This window comes from Sus scrofa, chromosome 10 (assembly GCF_000003025.6).
Source record: "Sus scrofa isolate TJ Tabasco breed Duroc chromosome 10, Sscrofa11.1, whole genome shotgun sequence".
Lineage (NCBI taxonomy): Eukaryota > Metazoa > Chordata > Mammalia > Artiodactyla > Suidae > Sus > Sus scrofa.
Window position 1 is genome coordinate 69,103,418 of NC_010452.4, and position 18,308 is coordinate 69,121,725.

Genomic DNA, 18,308 nt, shown 5'->3' on the forward strand with positions numbered 1-18,308 from the left:
CAAGTGAGACGCAGTCGTGTACGCTCAGTTTCTGCAGAGCTGAACTGCATGCAGGCTGAATAGCCTGCCTTCTGGTTTTGACTGTTTCCTCGAGCATTTAAATTCAGTCCTGCTGTGTCTGTGTGACCTAAATCAAGCAGCTCAAGAGGCAGGCGTGCGGGGTGGGAGGGGTACAGGGGACAGAGTCCCGGCCACCTCAGGAGACTCCACCGTGCCTGCCTTTGTGGGCTGTGGCCTGAAGCCCACGCCCCAGGTTCTCGTAAGAGAAGAGTCATGGAAATTGACAAATACACACATGGGAAGATATGAAATGTAAGTATTTGGTAATCATAAAAGTAGAATAATAGAAAACTGAGGCAATCACGATTTCTGTGATGCTGTGGTTTCAGCTCTCATATCTTAGAAACCAAGTGACTTGTTTACCCTTTTACCGTTTTGAGGCAGGAACTGACTGTTCTTACTTTGAAATTGCCCTTTCGACATAGCTCAGTGGCAAAGGAATGAACTCAGTGTGGGTGACTCTGGTGTAACCTGACTCTGTCTCTGCAGAAGAAAGAAACTTTGAAGTGTGAGCCGTTTGTTATGCTCATAGGAATGACGTTTCCCAGAATCTCTGGTGGGAAAAATGACTTTAAAGCCATTTTGCTTTATTAAACTTGTTAACGAGAGTGGACCTTAGAAAGCTCCAACTAAGACCTGTGAGAGTCCCAAATTCTCCCAGGAAGCGCTACCTGCTTATCAGCCTCCGTTGGAGGAGGAGGAGGACTCCGCTGCCTCTCTGCACAAGTGCAAGCTGAACGGTCGTTGGTGTGCTAGTGTGTGTGCCGGCTTGAGCAAGTGAGTTCGCGGTCACAGGAGAATGCGTCCTCGCCAGTGGAAGGAAGGAAGGGGAAATGAGGGCCTCTGCTTTCCCAAAGCGATCTCACGTCTCATCTTATCAGGAAGACACTTTTACGCCGCCTGAAACAGGAACCCTGATCTTTATTACATGGAAGAATGACGATTAATTTGAGGAGAAAGCGGTATTATAAATAGCTATGTGGAAGTAAGTCAGTGGGAACCATGAAGGCCAACCTCTGTCCCCGAGGCAAGCCGAAGCCTCCGCAGTTACTGTGACCTGATGGCCAGGTTCCAAGTGCTCTGTGGGCCGCAGACCAGACTGTCAGATTCACTGCCCCGGGTGTCGGATGTGTGCTGGCCCTGGGGCCCCACGTGGAAGAAGCAGTGCTCAGTCTAAGACTAAGCTTGTCTTTCCGGACGAACACTCGGGACTTTGGAAATAACCGCACAGGAAGAGTCAGCGTCCTAGTGGGCCATGACGGTGGACCCACGGCTTCTCAATCTGGGGTCCCCCGGCTTGGCTTGTCTCACTCTTGATGCTTGCATGTCGTGTGGAACCCTTTTTCTCAACAGGCCAGAGAGCGAAGAGCCAGGCCTGCAGTCCGTGGTATCTTCACAGGGGCTGTTGGCTCTGTAGCTTGAAGCACAAATAGAACATGTGTAACCATGAGACTGTGTTCCTGGAAAGCGTTGCCGAAACAGGTGGCCCCTGTGAAACTGACTTCAGTGCCCGTTTTGCAGGGCATGGCATGGACCCTTGCAGAGCCCAGCCCAGCAAAAGAGCTGGTTTTCTCAGCCTTTTTTGGCTTTAAAAAAAAAAAAAAAAATCTGCTGCTCTGTCTCAGATCCCTGTTTCCCTGACAACACGTACTACAGCCACGCCTGACAGCAGTTTCTAAATCAAAGTGCTTAATACCAACCATGGTTTTCACAAAAATTACACCAATTACAAAAGATTCTGGACTCCCCTTCTTGCCCTCGATACTGCATATATTTCCCTGCTGGACTTCCATCTTTGATTAGGCTGTGTAAGTCACAAGACATCATTGTTCCAACTCTAAGTACTGAAACAATCCGGTTAATATGCAAAAATCATAGTACTGAAAATCCGTCAGAGAGCTAAGATTCAGAGAATCTCCATGAACTAAATAAGTTCCTCAAAGAGAAGGGATCCACAGTTGTTTGCACTCCTTGCAGGAGAGCAGGAACCAACCAGAGGCTTTTGTGAGTATTAGCAGCAGCTCTTAGCCGGGCAGGCTGGAAGTCTCAGAGCCCATCCCGGTCACTCCACACATCTCCAGCAGCTTGCACAGGCCTCCCCTACTCTTAGGTGTGCAGAAGCCAGGAGCAGGGCAGCAGAGCTGAGGGAGTCCACCTGCAGTTCTCTGGGACTCCAGCGATTCAAGCAACATGCCTCTGAAGTCAGAGGAGGGGCCCTGGAAGTGAAAACATTTCCTCGGCGGGGAGGTCAGAGGTCCTGAGGGCTGGCAAGCGGAAAAGCTGAGAGCCCTTGTCCAGGCAGCCCCGGATCACCAGGTGCACCACTCCGGCACTCCAGAGACCAGGCTGAGACAGGAAGGCTGAAGGCATCTGTCTGGAGCCCCAAGCGCCTTCACCAAGTGCAGGGTTTGCCTTTCAAAGGCTAAGGGTTGGGCATTGGGATGGCAAGACGAGGAGCAGCCAGTCATGCAAAAATCTGCTTATAAAGCAGAAAGAGCTCTACAGTTTGAAGGCAAGTCTTAGCTGTAAAGTGTAAAGAGGTTTGCAGACTCTTCTTAGTACTCGGTTTCAAGGGAAGCCGGCACGAGTGAAGTCTAACTAATGTTGCTGCAAAGCCCAGAGCCCAGGTTCACTGAGACAAACTAGGGCCCGACAGGAGAAAGCATGTGCCTCTTTCTGGGGCAAATGTTTTTACTTCAGCCTCCACTGGTTTTAAACACAGTGTTTGCTTTACAGTCAAAACCTAAAAGACAAGCAGAGAAGAAAGAAAATATGATACTTAGCCTTGAGAGGACAGCGTCAGTAGAGCCAGTGGAATAGACCTGTTGGAATTATCAGAGACTTAAAAACAGCTATGATAAATATATTTAAAAATCTAGGATTTCCCGCTGTGACACTGGCGGAGTCTCTGCAGTGCCGGGGCAGTTTCAATCCCCAGCCTGGCACAGTGGATTAAGGAGCCGGCGTTGCTGCAGCTGCTGTGCAGGTCACAGCTATGGCTCCGGTCTGAACCCTGGCTCTGGAACTCCATATGCAACAGGATGCCCCCCCCCCAAAAAAAAATCTCGTTGGTGAGGCTTATACCCTGCCTGGAGAGGTGAGGACTATCACAGGAAGAGAGAAGCCACGGTGCTAGAAATAAACATTCCTCATGGTTTGATAGCAGACTAAATGCCACAGGGGGAAGGACCTGTGTGTGAACCTGAAGTCCAATCAATAGAAATCATCCAAGCGGAAACACGAGGGAGACAGGAATGAAAATGAGATGGGACTCTGAGATGTGCGGCACACCGACCTGTCGTCTGACGTGCACGAGATGGGGTCCCAGAGGCGGGGGTGAGAGAAAACAGACGGAAGAGCAGTCTACAGACACGATGGCCAAGACCGCCGGCGAGAGATGTCCACATCCGGGTTCAGGAATCTCAGTGAACTCGAGCAGAATAACCAAACGGAGAGAAAAAGAAGAGAAACCGCGCATCCACACGTGGTCACCGAAGTGCTGGAAGCCAACTGTAGAAACCGTCTCAAAGCAGCTGCAGAACATTCGTGACCTAGGGGAACAGTAACACAAATGACACTGAACTTTGACCAGATACAGTGGAAGCCAGAACACAGTCAGATGACAGATTCAAGGCGCTGAAAGAATTGTTTATCCAGCAAGAATATCTTCAAAAAGGTAGACAAAAATGCTCTTCATAGACGGAGCAAAGCTGAGAGAATTCACCAGCAAAAGTGCACTGTAAGACGGGATAGCAGGATGAAGCTGGGATTTGTAGAACGAAATGAAGAATCCCAAAAAGGTGAGCACACGAAAACTTGAAAATATTTATGTCAGAATTCCCTTTGTGGCTCAGCGGAAGACAATCCGACTAGTATCCGTGAGGATGTGGGTTCGATCCCTGGCCTCGCCCCGTGGGTTAAGGATCCAGTGTTGCCATGAGCTGTGCTGTAGGTTGTGGATGTTGCTTGGATCTGGCGTTGCTGTGGCTGTGGTCTGCGCTGGCAGCTGCACCTCCAATTCGACCCCTAGCCTGGGACTTCCTTACGCCACGGGTGTGGCCCTAAAAAACAAACAAAATCTGGAGTTCCCGTTGTGGCGCAGTGGTTAACGAATCCAACTGGGAACCATGAGGTTGCGGGTTCGGTCCCTGTCCTTGCTCAGTGGGTTAACGATTCGGCGTTGCCGTGAGCTGTGGTGTAGGTCACAGACGTGGCTCAGATCCTGCGTTGCCGTGGCTCTGGCGTAGGCCAGTGGCTACGGCTCTGATTAGACCCCTAGCCTGGGAACCTCCATATGCCGCGGGTGCGGCCCAAGAAATAGCAACAACAACAACAAAAAAAACAAACAAACAAACAAAATCTTTATGTCAATATGTAGATATGTAAATATTTTAACGTTTATTTTTTATTGAGGTATAGTTGATTTACAATGTTTTGTTAATTTCTGTATGCAGCGAAGTGATTCACACTCTTAAGAAAATCTTTTTCATTATGCTTTATTATAGGATATTGGATATAGTTCTCTGTGATATGCAACAGGACATTGCACATCCATTCCGTGTATAATAGTGTGCAGCTCCTAATCCCAAACTCCCACTCCATCCCTACCCCAGCCGCCTCCCCCTTGGCAACCACAAGTCTGTTCTCCTTGTCCATGAGTCTGATTCTGATTTGTAGGTAGGCTTATTTGTTTCATACTTTAGATTCCACATATAAGTGGTATCATACGGTGTTTGTCCTTCTCTTTCTGACTTTACTGAGTATGACAATCTCTAGTTGCATCCATGTTGCTGAAAATGGCATTATCTTGTACTTTTTTATGGCTGAGTAGTATTTCCAGGATGTACAGACAGCTCATACAACTCAACAACAACAAAAAACAAAACGGGAAAGGGCCAGAGTGGGAGGGATGTGGAAGGAATATTTTTACGTTGTCCCTAAAGTGTAACGTGAGGGTGAGTTGTGTCACATGATGCAAATGTTAGTGTCCACATCAGCCACTAAAAAGTTGACCCAGAGGCCCAGAGAGGAGGTAAAATGCTGTATTAAAGGCATTCTGTTTGTGAAAAAAGAATGCAAAAGCCAGAAGTAAAAACAGAACAGGTAAATAAAAATCGTATCGGTAACTACAGTAAAGCAAAGGACTTGAACACACCCGTTGGGTGGCGCGGATCGTCAGAGTGACGGGGAAGACGGCAGCAGATGCAGCCGCAAGGACGCCCTTCTCAGCTGTTTACACAGGCCCTTCTCAGGTGCTCAGCCGAGCTCGAGTCAGCGCCTGTCACAGCATCAGTTCATACTGAGGAGACTGCCCAAAGCTGCAGAGATTCGAGGGCACAGTATTTGTTTCCACCAGCCAGACCAAGAGATGCCATGATTCACAAGAGCACTGATCCTGTTTCACCTAACCAATCCTAAAAGCAAGAACCTAGAAGATCAAGCTCTCTGCTTGTAATGTGAACGGGAACAAAGCTCAAGAATATTTACAGGGATTCAGAACTGTGCAGCACCCACCACAGTCAAAATGTACAGTGTCTGAGATCCTATTCAAAGCGAAGAGGCCTGCCAAGAAGCAAGTGCCGATCTGCAGCAAAGAGAAGTGTCAGCCACTCGGGACTGAACTGAATGGACGGACGCACATGTTGAATTTATAGGCAAGGATGCTAAAAGTGTGATTTTAACTGTATTCCAGATATTCAGAAAGTTAAGAAGAAACATGGAATGTTAAAAAGAAAAAAAACAAAAAACCCTAACTGAACTTCTAGAAATGAAAACTGCAATATGAGGCGAAAGATAGTCTGGATGGAATCGATGGTAGAAGAAAAGAGTAATGAGCTATAGAACACATACACGTAGAAACTTTCCAAAATGAAACATGAAAGAAACATCTTTTAGTGGAAGGTGTGCCAGTGAACTCTGGGAAAACCCCAAGGGAATTAATGTACATGTGATTGGACTTCCCACAAAAGTAGAAAGAAAAGTCTAGGAAAAAACCCTGAAGAAATACTTCAAATGTGATGAAACCAGACCCACAAATCTCACCGCTCCAATATAACATGAAAGAAACTTAATTATATTGCTCAAAACAGTGATGCAGGGAAAAGCTTAAAAGCAGCCGGATGAAACAAGTCACGTCACACGGAGGGGCAGTGGTCACAGTGACCTTGCACTCCTCATCAGAGGGGCGGGGGCAGAGGCGACGCCGCCCTCCCGGACTTCCCGGCCTTCCAGAGCGAAGCCATCCTCAGCCACAGGAAAGCTGAGAGCCAGCTGCGGGCAGGCCCGCACAGCAAGAACCATTAAAGGAAATCCTTAGGCAGGAGGGAAATGATACCAGATTGAAATTTGGATCTTTACAAAAGAAAGAACAATGCCGGAAATGGCAGCTGCGTAGGTAAACATGGTAAGACATTTTTCTTATTATTTAAATCTCTTTAGAAGATAATTAACTGCTTTTACAAAACCAATATTGTCAGGGGGGTTATGATGTGTAAAAGTCAGCTAATGACAGCACCTGCTCAGAGCTCGGGAAGGGTAAAGCGGAAGTATGCTTTCATAAGGTTCTCGTAACATGCGAAGTGGTGTAGTGTCACTTGCAGGTAGGCTATGAAAAAAAGCTTATTTTTTATGGCTGTACCTACAGCATATAGAAGTTGCCAGGCCAGGGATCAAATCTGAGCCACAGCTGTGACCTGCACCACAGCTGCAGCAACGTCAGATCCTTAACGCACTGTGCCAGGCCAGGGATTGAACCCATGCCAGCAGAGACTACACTGAAACCTTAACCCACTGCGCCACAGTGGGAACGCCTGGAAAATGTTTAATGTGTGCTATAAACCTTAAAGTGACCACTAAATTAAAAAAAAGCAGGGAGTTGTAGCTAATAAGCCAATAGGGAGAGAGAATGGATCTATAAAAGAGGCCAGAGTAAAGGGAGGGGAATAAGTGGGATTAATAAAAAAAATAATGAAAAGATAGATTTAAGCATAATCACATCAATAATCCCATAAATATAAATACCGCTCTATTTAAGATGCAGAGGACACTTCTTGAGGCTGGATCTTTAGAAAGCAAGACCCCACTCTATATAGCCTACAGTAAACATGGTTTAAAAATAAATAGATTAGAGCTGAAAGCATGGAAAAGTTGTACCATTCTAGTGCTAATCAAAAGAAAGCTGAAGTGGCTGTGTTAATTTCAGAGCAAAGACTACCACTGGGGACAAGGAAGGTCATTTTATAATAATAAAAAGGGGTCAGTAGGAATTCCCTGGTGGCTCTGTGGGTTAAGGACCCAGCCCTTTCACTGGCTGTGGCTTGGGTACTGCTGAGACACAGATTTGATCCCTAGCTCAGGAACTTCTGCATGCTGTAGGTTCAGCCTCCCCAAAATTAAAGGGTCAATTTATCAAGAAGACACAACCTGGGAAGTTTATGCATATCGGAACAGAGTTACAGAATACAAAGTATTAGGAATGAAAGAGGTAATATCACTACAGAATCAGCAGAATTTCAAGAAAAGGGAATATTATGAACAATTGCATGCCTCAAAAATTGACAGCTTAAATGAAACAAATTCCTTAAAATCTTCAAGGTCATAAAATCACTCCCTACAAATAAAAGTCCAGGACCAGATGGCTTCACAGGTGAATTCTATCAAACATATAAAGAGGAATTGGTGCCCATCCTCCTTAAACTCTTTCAAAAGGTTGAAGAAGAAGGAATACTCCCAAAGACATTCTATGATGCCACCATCACCCTCATTCCAAAACCAGGCAGAGATACCACCAAAAAAGAAAACTATCGCCCAATATCATTGATGAATATAGATGCAAAAATTCTCAACAAAATCTTAGCCAACCGAATCCAACAACATACCAAAAAAATTATACACCATGACCAGGTTGGGTTCATCCCAGGTTCACAAGGATGGTTCAACATACGCAAATCAATCAGCATCATACACCACATTAACAAAAAAAAAAGTCAAAAATCATATGATCATCTCAATAGACGCAGAAAAAGCATTTGACAAAGTTCAACATCCATTCATGATCAAGACCCTCGCCAAACTGGGTATAGAGGGAACATTCCTGAATATAATCAAAGCCATTTATGAGAAACCCACAGCAAATATAATACTCAATGGGAAAAAACTGAAAGCCTTCTCACTCAAATCTGGAACAAGACAGGGATGCCCACTCTCACCACTGCTCTTCAACATAGTTTTGGAAGTCCTAGCCACAGCAATTAGACAAACAAAAGAAATAAAAGGCATCCATATAGGAAGAGAAGAGATCAAACTGTCACTGTATGCAGATGACATGATACTATACATAGAAAACCCTAAGAACTCAACCCCAAAACTCCTTGAACTGATTAATAAATTCAGCAAAGTAGCAGGATATAAGATTAACATTCAGAAGTCAGTTGCATTTCTGTATACTAGCAATGAAACATTAGAAAAGGAATACAAAAATACGATACCTTTTAAAATTGTACCTCACAAAATCAAATACCTCGGAATACACCTGACCAAGGAGGTAAAGGACCTATATGCCGAGAACTATAAAACTTTAATCAAAGAAATCAAAGAAGACGTAAAGAAATGGAAAGATATTCCATGTTCCTGGATTGGGAAAATCAATATTGTAAAAATGGCCATACTACCCAAAGCAATCTACAGATTCAATGCAATCCCTATCAAATTACCCATGACATTTTTCACAGAACTAGAACAAACAATCCAAACATTTATATGGAACCAGAAAAGACCCAGAATCGCCAAACAATCCTGAGAAACAAAAACCAAGCGGGAGGCATAATTCTCCCAGGCTTCAAGAAATACTACAAAGCCACAGTCATCAAGACAGTGTGGTACTGGTACCAAAACAGACAGACAGACCAATGGAACAGAATAGAGAATCCGGAAATAAACCCTGACTCCTATGGTCAATTAATCTTTGACAAGGGAGGCAAGAACATAAAATGGGAAAAAGAAAGTCTATTCAGCAAGCATTGCTGGGGATCCTAGACAGCTGTATGCAAAGCAATGAAACTAGAACATACCCTCACACCATGCACAAAAATAAACTCCAAATGGCTGAAAGACTTAAATATACGACAGGACACCATCAAACTCCTAGAAGAAAACATAGGCAAAACACTCTCTGACATCAACATCATGAATATTTTCTCAGGGCAGTCTCCCAAAGCAATAGAAATAAGAGCAAAAATAAACCCATGGGACCTAATCAAACTGAAAAGCTTTTTCACAGCAAAGGAAACCAAAAAGAAAACAAAAAGACAACTTACAGAATGGGAGAAAACAGTTTCAAATGATGCAGCTGACAAGGGCTTAATCTCTAGAATATATAAACAACTTATACAACCCAACAGCAAAAAAAACAATCAATCAATGGAAAAATGGGCAAAAGACCTGAATAGACATTTCTCCAAGGAAGATATACAGATGGCCAACAAGCACATGAAAAAATGCTCAACATCGCTGACTATAAGAGAAATGCAAATCAAAACTACCATGAGATATCACCTCACACCAGTCAGAATGGCCATCATTAATAAGTCCACAAATAGCAAGTGCTGGAGGGGCTGTGGAGAAAAGGGAACCCTCCTGCACTGTTGGTGGGAATGTAAACTGGTACAGCCACTATGGAGAACAGTTTGGAGATACCTTAGAAATCTATACATAGAACTTCCATATGACCCTGCAGTCCCACTCTTGGGCATCTATCCGGACAAAACTCTACTTAAAAGAGACACGTGCACCCGCATGTGCACTGCAGCACTATTCACAATAGCCAGGACATGGAAACAACCTAAATGTCCATCGACAGATGATTGGATTCGGAAGATGGGGTATATATACACAATGGAATACTACTCAGCCATGAAAAAGAATGACATAATGCCATTTGCAGCAACATGGATGGAACTAGAGAATCTCATACTGAGTGAAATGAGCCAGAAAGACAAAGACAAATGCCATATGATATCACTTATAACTGGAATCTAATATCCAGCACAAATGAACATCTCCTCAGAAAAGAAAATCATGGACTTGGAGAAGAGACTTGTGGCTGCCTGATGGGGGGTGGGGGGGAGGGATCGGGAGCTTGGGCTTATCAGACACAACTTAGAATAGATTTACAAGGAGATCCTGCTGAATAACATTGAGAACTTTGTCTAGATACTCATGTTGCAACAGAAGAAAGGGTGGGGGAAAAAATCTAATAGTAATGTATACATGTAAGGATAACCTGACCCCCTTGCTATACAGTGGGGAAAAAAAAAAAATCCTTAAAATCTTCAAAAGTAACACAGGAGGAAATAGAAAAAAATTATACATTATAAGGGAGTGGGAGGGATCAGGAGCTTGGGCTTATCAGACACAACTTAGAATAGATTTACAAGGAGATCCTGCTGAATAGCATTGAGAACTTTGTCTAGATACTCATGTTGCCACAGACCAAAGGGTGGGGGAAAAAGTGTAATTGTAATGTATACATGTAAGGATAACTTGATCCCCTTGCTGTACAGTGGGAAAATAAAAAAATAAAAAAGTATACATTATAGGTATATTATATCATGTATATGTTGTGTATTTTAGGTATATCACATGTAAATAATATAAATCCAAAATCTTCACAGAAGGGAAAAATCTCTAGGCTCAGATTAGTTTCACTGAGGAAATACCAGTCTTACAAAAAATTACCCAGAAAACTAGAGGAAGAAAGACACTTCCCAGCATATCCTTTGGAGTGAACATAACTTAGATACCAAAAAAAATTCCCAGAAAACAAAATTTCAGGCCACATGAAAAAAACATTCTCAGCAAAACACTAGCCTATTGAGTCCAGCAGTACATAATAAAAGCAAAACGCTGTAACCAAGAAGGTTTGATCTCTGGAATGCAAAGCTACTTTGTCATTGAAAAACTCGTCATTCCAGTTACTACATGAACTGAATAAAGGGAAGAAGAATTAGATGATCATTTCAGGAGACGCAGGAAATGCACTTGGTAGAATTCAGTTCCCTTCATGGGATAACTAGGGAGACAAAGGGACCGCCTCAGTCTCAGAAACAGCATGTAGCTAACCTCATGCTTAAGAGTACACCTTGAGAGCTTTTCCCTAAATTCAGGGAAGTCAGCATGGTATCAGAGGTCCTAGCCAAAGTCATAAGATAAGGAAAAAGAAGAATTTTTAAAATGTTGGAAATAAATGTTGTTATTTGCAGACAGCCTAGTGGTGCTTATAAGAACCACCTGTGGGAGTACAAAACTAGAAATCTGATGCTCTCAGGTTAGAGCTCAGAATCAGTCTTACTGCATTAATATGGTCTTCCTACGGCATAGCAGCAAACAATTAGAAAGTGCAGTGTTTTGAAATAATGCCATTTACAAGAATCTCAAAAAAATTGCAGGCACTCAAGAACAAATGCAATGAGAGGCATACACTAAAAATCGCAGAAGATTTGCTGAGAGAACTAGAATTAAAGAAACCTAAATAACTGAAGGAGTTTGCTGTGTTAATGGGGGTAGAGGGTCAGTATTTTTAAGATGCCTTTTTTTTCCCCCAAACTGATCAATAGTTACAGCGCAGTCCCAAGCAGAATCCCAGCCGGCCTCCCTGAAGAAAGGAGCAAGATGATTCTGAGGTTGTTTCAGGATTGCAAAGAAACGGAATAATCAGCCTTGAAGAACAGTGCTGAAGACAGGCTACCTGATTTCAGTACTCACAAAGCTGTGGTCATTAAGACAATGTGATATTGGCATGAAGGGAGACTAATAGAGAAAAACAAAACGACAAAAACAAAGCAAAACAAACAAACAATCCAGAAATAGATCCACCATGGCACCAAGTCCACTTAGTAGAGAAAAGGCTTTTTGGCAGAATGGTTTTGAAGCAAACTGAAGATTCAATTGAAAACAAGTGACCTCAGTCCCTTCCTTATACAATACAGCAAACCCCAGATGGCTCATGTACCTGAATGTCTTAGGGTTAAAACTCTAGAATAAAACTTCCAGGAAAAAAACTATGAAATACTTAGGAATAGGAATATTTACAACTTTTGATAGGCAAAAATCTCCTAGGACACACAAAGTTAATTTTAATGTATCTAAGAAGATAATAGGAAAAGGACAAACTGGAAAAATATGTTTGTAATAATATAGCTGACAAAGAATTTCTATTCAGAATTTAGAAAAAACTACCAATCAGTAATAGAAAATATGGACAAAGACTAGAATGGATATTTCACAAACGAATTCTACAGATGACCAATAAATGGGCTAAATGGTGCCCATCCTGACTCAGCAGGAGAATGCTGATTACATCACGGGGAGTGTGCGTGTCAGCAACACGTCTGCTAAAATTGAAATGATACAGAGACTCGCGTGGCCCTGAGCAGGAACGATGGGCAGATTCACAGAGGGTCCTGTGTTTTGTGCAACGCCCAAAGGTCTTTGTTCCATGCTTCGTGCCATGCCAAAGGTCCTTCCACCCTTTGCTGGTTAGCTCCAGGGAAGTGACGTGAGTCAGAGCATAGCCTGTGGTACCCAAAATGGAAACGGAGATTCCGTTTCTTACTTTCTAGAATGACTGAGATCAAAAAAGCTGATGATAACTAAATGCTGATAAGGACTTATTGCTGATTGGAGAGCAATTTACATTTCTTACAAAGTGAAGCGAACTATTAACCTGCATGCCAGGTATGTATTCAGAAAAAATTAAAACATGTCTATAAACATATCTGTTGAAGCTACAAAAAAAAAAAAATGCTGTTTATAGCAGCTTTTTCTTTTCTTTTTTTTTTTAGAAGTGTATTATTTTTTTATTTTTTATTTTTTTTTTCCCACTGTACAGCAAGGGGATCAAGTTATCCTTACGTGTATACATTACAATTACATTTTTTCCCCCACCCTTTGTTCTGTTGCAACATGAGTATCTAGACAAAGTTCTCAATGCTACTCAGCAGGATCTCTTTGTAAATCTATTCTAAGTTGTGTCTGATAAGCCCAAGCTCCCGCTCCCTCCCAACTAGAAATAACCAAATGTTCGACAACAGCAGGATGGCTAAGTGGACAAATATATGTGAATAGAATAGAATACTTCTCAGAACTGAAAGGAACAGCCCAGTGATGCACCAACATGAATGAATTCCAGAAGCATTATGGTCAGTGAAGGAGGCCAGTCTCAGAAGGATACCCCGTGTCACCTTCAATGAAGCCCACGAATGGATTTAGCCTAATGGGTGGTGCTAGAGAGCTGTAGCCTTTGGGGGATACGGGATGGAATGACCGTCACTGGAATTTTTATATGCTGTTTGGGGTGGTCGTCACCTGTTTGTGTACAGTTGTCCAAATTCATCTAACTGAACCCTTAAAATCTGTGTATTTTATTGTATGTAAATTAAACCTCAGTTAAAATATTGAAAAGATCGTTAATATACAGATCTGCTAGGAGGACCAAAGGATGTGGCTTGGGTTATGCAGGCAGCAACACTGCGTCAGGTTTAGCTGCTGAAGAGGCCCCCCGATGAAGGCCTTTGCTGTGCGCACACCCTGCAGTGTCGACCCCTGGAATCCAGTCCTGCTGAGCTATTTTCTTTGCCCCCCGCCCCCCACCACCCTGGTTAAAGGAAACCTCAGCTCCTCAAACACCCAGCGCAGTAGACGTGCCTGATGCCGGGACTGGGGACTGCGTCCTTAGAGCCCACATTTCTACTCAGAGTTTGCTACTTAGCTTAGGGGTTTATGTGCTACCATTAGATCATACTAACGCTGCACTGAGTGAGTTGCTGAATAGAAGAGCCCCACTCAGCTGAGGCCTTCAAGTAAGTACCGTGCTGGACTGTCTGTGCTGTGTCTGGCATGTGAGTCTGTACATCTGCAGCTGAGATATAAATGTAACTCATTTGGAGTTCCTGCCGTGGCGCAGCAGCAATGAATCCGACTGGGAACCACGAGGTCGTGGGTTCGATCCCTGGCCTCGCTCACTGGGTGTCGCCGTGAGCTGTGGTGTAGGTCGCAGACACGGCTTGGATCTGGCATTGCTGCGGCTGTGGCGTAGGCCCGTGGCTACAGCTCCAGTTGGACCCTAGCCTGGGAACCTCCACATGCCGTGGGTGCGGCCCTAAAAAAGGACAAGAGACAAAACAAATAAATAATTGAACTCATTTGTTCAATAAGTACTTAAAACCTAACTGACATACCCTTATGAGAATGAGAAAAAATGGTCTTTTCTGTATGTCCGTAAGTAACATTTTTATTAAACAGTTGAACTTTCAAGTTAATCTTTTCTGATTAGTGTAACTTGTTTCAAAAGCATTTTGTATTCATTTCTGATAAACTTTGGTTGGAACAGATAACTTTGCTTTTCTGCTAGTCCTTTCTGCAAGTATTTGATTATATTTAAATAGTTTGGAGCAATAGGGATGGTCCTTATGCAAAGGACCTCCAGCTTTCATTCTTTGGCAAATAGTCCCTCCTCCTGCGTATATGGAAATCTCGGATTTTTGTGCCTTTGTGTTTTTGAAACTCGGAAACACCTCTGCGTTCATGCTTCGCTCTTCCTTCCTGTCTCCCTCATTCCCGGAGACCGACTTTGCAGCTGCAAGATAGGAAGCGTGTTCCTAGGCATGTGCATCTTTGTCCTGAGATTCTGCCTCGAAGCATTATAACAGTGTGTGTGGATTAGGGTGGTTTAGAGAGAACATGGAGTCACGTGGGCTTGATTTTGTTCCAGTTAATGTCTGGGATTCCAGGGATCATGAGGGAGGTCTTGACGTGACCGCCTTCAGCCTGGGGAGCCCCAGCGATGGTCCTGTGGAGCCGGGCGCTCACCCCTTTCCCGTCCCGCCTCCGGTCTCTAAGCAGAGGAAGCTTAGAGAAAGCAGCGTAGCCGTGGGTAGCCACCGTAGCGGCAGTCACAGGAGGAGGACAGCATCAGTCTCTACATCGCGAACCATTGCTTTTTTTTGTAGACTTGCCTCCAGGTTGAGTGGTGGTAGTTTTCCGTCTGGCCTTGTTCCTATTCACAAGTTGCATCCTCAGGAGACCAGGTCCAAACGCCCTTTTTCTGCTGCTGTTGCCGTTTCTGGAGGCCACCTAGTGATCGGGGTGCACGAGGCTGTGCCACAGAAGGACTCCTCCTCGTTTCAGCTTTCTGGGAATATTCGGAAGATACCCAGTCACCAGAGAAGGACACGGGGCATCAGAGGAGGCTGCCCACCATGCAGATGCAGATTTAGCAGGGGAGGTGGGCACCAGAACTGGAGGGTGAGAGGCGAGTGGAGGACGTGTCTCTGGGGACAGAGCGGAGGGCGACAGGGCTGCTCCCTGGGGCGGAGGCGTCCCGCTGCGCACTGCCGAGCTGGCGTGTCCGCGGGCCGGAGCTTTGGCCTCTGCTTCCCGCGTGCGTTGTCCTGTTTTCTTGTCCTGGTCACCCTGATTTTAGATCCCCGAGCTCCCAGGTTCCTAACAAGAACTTGCAGCTCTTTCACTGAGGGACACTCACCACATTTGAGTATGAAATTCATACTCTCTCAGAAAAGAACCTCGAGAAAAGCCCCGTAAAAATCAAACCCCCCGAGCATACGTATTGCAAGCAGTCCCTCGGGTCCGCGTGTCCGTGGCGGTTGTCTCTTTCTCGCCTGTGGCTCCGTGGGTATGTGGACATCTCTTTAGATTTTTTTTTTTTAGCCTTTAACGGTGCAGTGACAGCTTTCAACGATTTCCATATGTGACATTGTTCTCTGCCCTTGTCACTTTGTTCCCTGCGTTTGGCCTTCTCCTCCCGCCCCGCCCTCTTCCTCATCCCACTTCTATTGGTGGGTTGTGTGTTTCTGTGTCTGTGTGTGTCCCTGATTTCGGTGGTTTCTGTTGGTCTCGTGTCCTCTCCTTTCCTCTGCTCCCCCCTCCTGCTGCTGTAGCCCCACCGGCTGTGGACGCTGGCCCAGCAGGTAGGGATTCCCGCTCATCCGCACCGGTGCCTGAACCGCCACGTCTCGTCCGCTCCCCCCGGGGCAGACTAGGAGTTGAGTGCAGAGCGGGGCACCCACGGTCAGGAGGGCTGATGGGCAGCGTGGTGTCATTTCCAGAGCGCGTCAGACAGCTCGTGTTTGTGCCACGCGCCGTGCTTGCGCTGTACACCACCGGTGAGGTCCCTTTGCCGGTGTGGGGTCACCTCCATTTCACTTCATGTTCTGCTTCCAGTGACCTGTTTTCTGATCTGTCTGTTTCCCCCTGGCCTCTTGTGGTTGTGCGCTTTGCTTCCCCACGCAGCGCTGGGCTGCAGCACAGCTCCACTGAGTAGCCGCAGGTTAGCGATCGGCGCGGTCCCGCTATCGGGCAGCCCCTCCACGCTGACTGCATGTGCTTCTGGGTGGGAGGGTTCCTGGGTGGTCTCCCAGGGAGTTGTGGACGCGCCTTCACTTTCATCTTTTTCTTATATATAAATGTGCCTTTGCTACAAGAGTAAGGTTCTTTCCTGAAGAATTTTATCATGGTTCTTCTGAGAGCCTTCCTTGTCTTTTGGCGAATTTTTCTTAGGTTCTCTCTTTTTCTACCCAAGGTATTATGTCACCTTCCCGAGCAGTGTATGAAGAAGTTTGGTTTGCAGTGTAGCTTTAATGCCATTGCTCTTACGTGAGCAGAGACCACTGTGCAGAAGTCAACCCAGCATATGTTTTGAAGAGATTTATGGGGCCAGGATAAGGTCTCTGGACCCCGTGCTAAACACACAAGCTCCCCGACCTACCTCTTGGGCAGGAATAGCCTCCCAAAGCTGGAGGGAAGCCAAGGCGCAGAGAGAGCTGGAAGGAACAAGACCATCACCTTTCTCTCTTGTTCCTCAGCCTCTCAGCTCGTGTCGAGTGTTCTGCCTCGATGTCTAGAGCTCTAACATACACTTGGCGGCGTGCCTGTGGGGACACTCTCTCGGCAAAAGGGGCTTCATGTCCTCGACAGCCTGCTTTTGCCAAACCGCCTCTGCGGTTTCAGCCTCCTTTTATTTGGCAAGACTCCCCTTTTCTTTTTAATTTTCGTAAATGTGATTGACAGTCAAGCTGTGTGAAAGTCCAGCATTATCTTCCTTACACGTTCTTTTAGGAGGTAGGTTATCAGTCGAAAAGTATGGTTTTCGTGCTTTGGGTCTGTGTTTAGTTTCAGATTTTGCCAGGGGGGAGCAGAGACCCAGTTCCTCCAGGTGACCTCGCGTTAACCACCTGTGTGCTTGCTTGCAGGGGACCTCGGGGCCTGATCCGACCACCGTGTACGTGGACATGCGAGCGCTGAGGCACGACAGGTACCGTACCGTTCCCTGCTGAGCCTTGGAAGGCCTTCCGGTTCCTTCTAGAAAGAGGGGAGCAGAGCCGATCTGCGCCAAGCGTGGCTGCCTCGTGAGCGAGCTTTCACGTGGGCCATGGGGCACCCCCAGCTCTGTGTGGTGAGGTGCCCGTGGAAGTGACCGGCCCCGAGCCGCTACCGCCGGAGCTGCTTTCCCCACGGTCTGCGCAGGGGGCTCGGTCCTTTCCTTGAACTTTATAGTCAGGCACCATTTTGCGCCTCAGAAAATATCAGCACCCTGCCCACACTTGTTTACATGAATCATTTCCATGGAAAGCCAAAATACAAGTCACGTTACCTTCCTGTGCAGCTTCCTGAGCAGCCATGAGCAGGAATGAAAGGGGCGCTGCTGGTGGGCGCTCACGAGTCCACCTTGCGGGATGGGAGGCGGCAAGAGGAATTCCCGCTCCAGCGGGTCCCTCCTGAAGTGTCCCGGGGAGGAGAGGACGCTGTCACCTTCCCTCAGTGCCCCACTGACGAGGTGGTTTTCTGGGGAAACCGGGGGGGGGGGTGTCCACAGCTGTTTCCACGACGTGACATCGCGAACAGTCGGGCGGAACATTTCCGAACGTAAGGCCTGGGCTGTAAAACCGCATGTCCACTCTACTGCCTACAAACAACATTTGACAGCAATTGTGTACCTTCGACAGACCCAATGTCAGATGGATATCATTATTCTGGAAGGAGCCAGGAGACCTGAGTCCTAGTAGAAGTTTCTTTTACTAAGAAACTCATCCCCAATTGAGGGGTATTTAGGCAGTTCTGTCGGTGACCTGTCCCTCAAAATGCATGAAGACCAAATTTGTAAGACCATCTGAATAAAAACTGCTGGTCTTTAGGGCATAAGAGGGTAAGCTGCGGTCTCAAACCGGCTGACTCTC

At 45.7% G+C, this 18,308-nt stretch overlaps 1 protein-coding gene across 8 annotated transcripts in view; it reads left to right on the forward strand.

Moving 5' to 3' along the window:
• Positions 1–18,308, forward strand: part of DIP2C (disco interacting protein 2 homolog C) — a 371,728-nt gene that overhangs the window by 333,269 nt on the left and 20,151 nt on the right. For all 8 annotated transcript variants that reach the window (XM_021065075.1, XM_021065074.1, XM_021065077.1 and 5 more), the window contains one exon: positions 17,325–17,386. In XM_021065075.1, coding sequence (XP_020920734.1) covers positions 17,325–17,386 — 62 coding nt within the window. The remainder of the gene's footprint in view (positions 1–17,324; positions 17,387–18,308) is intronic.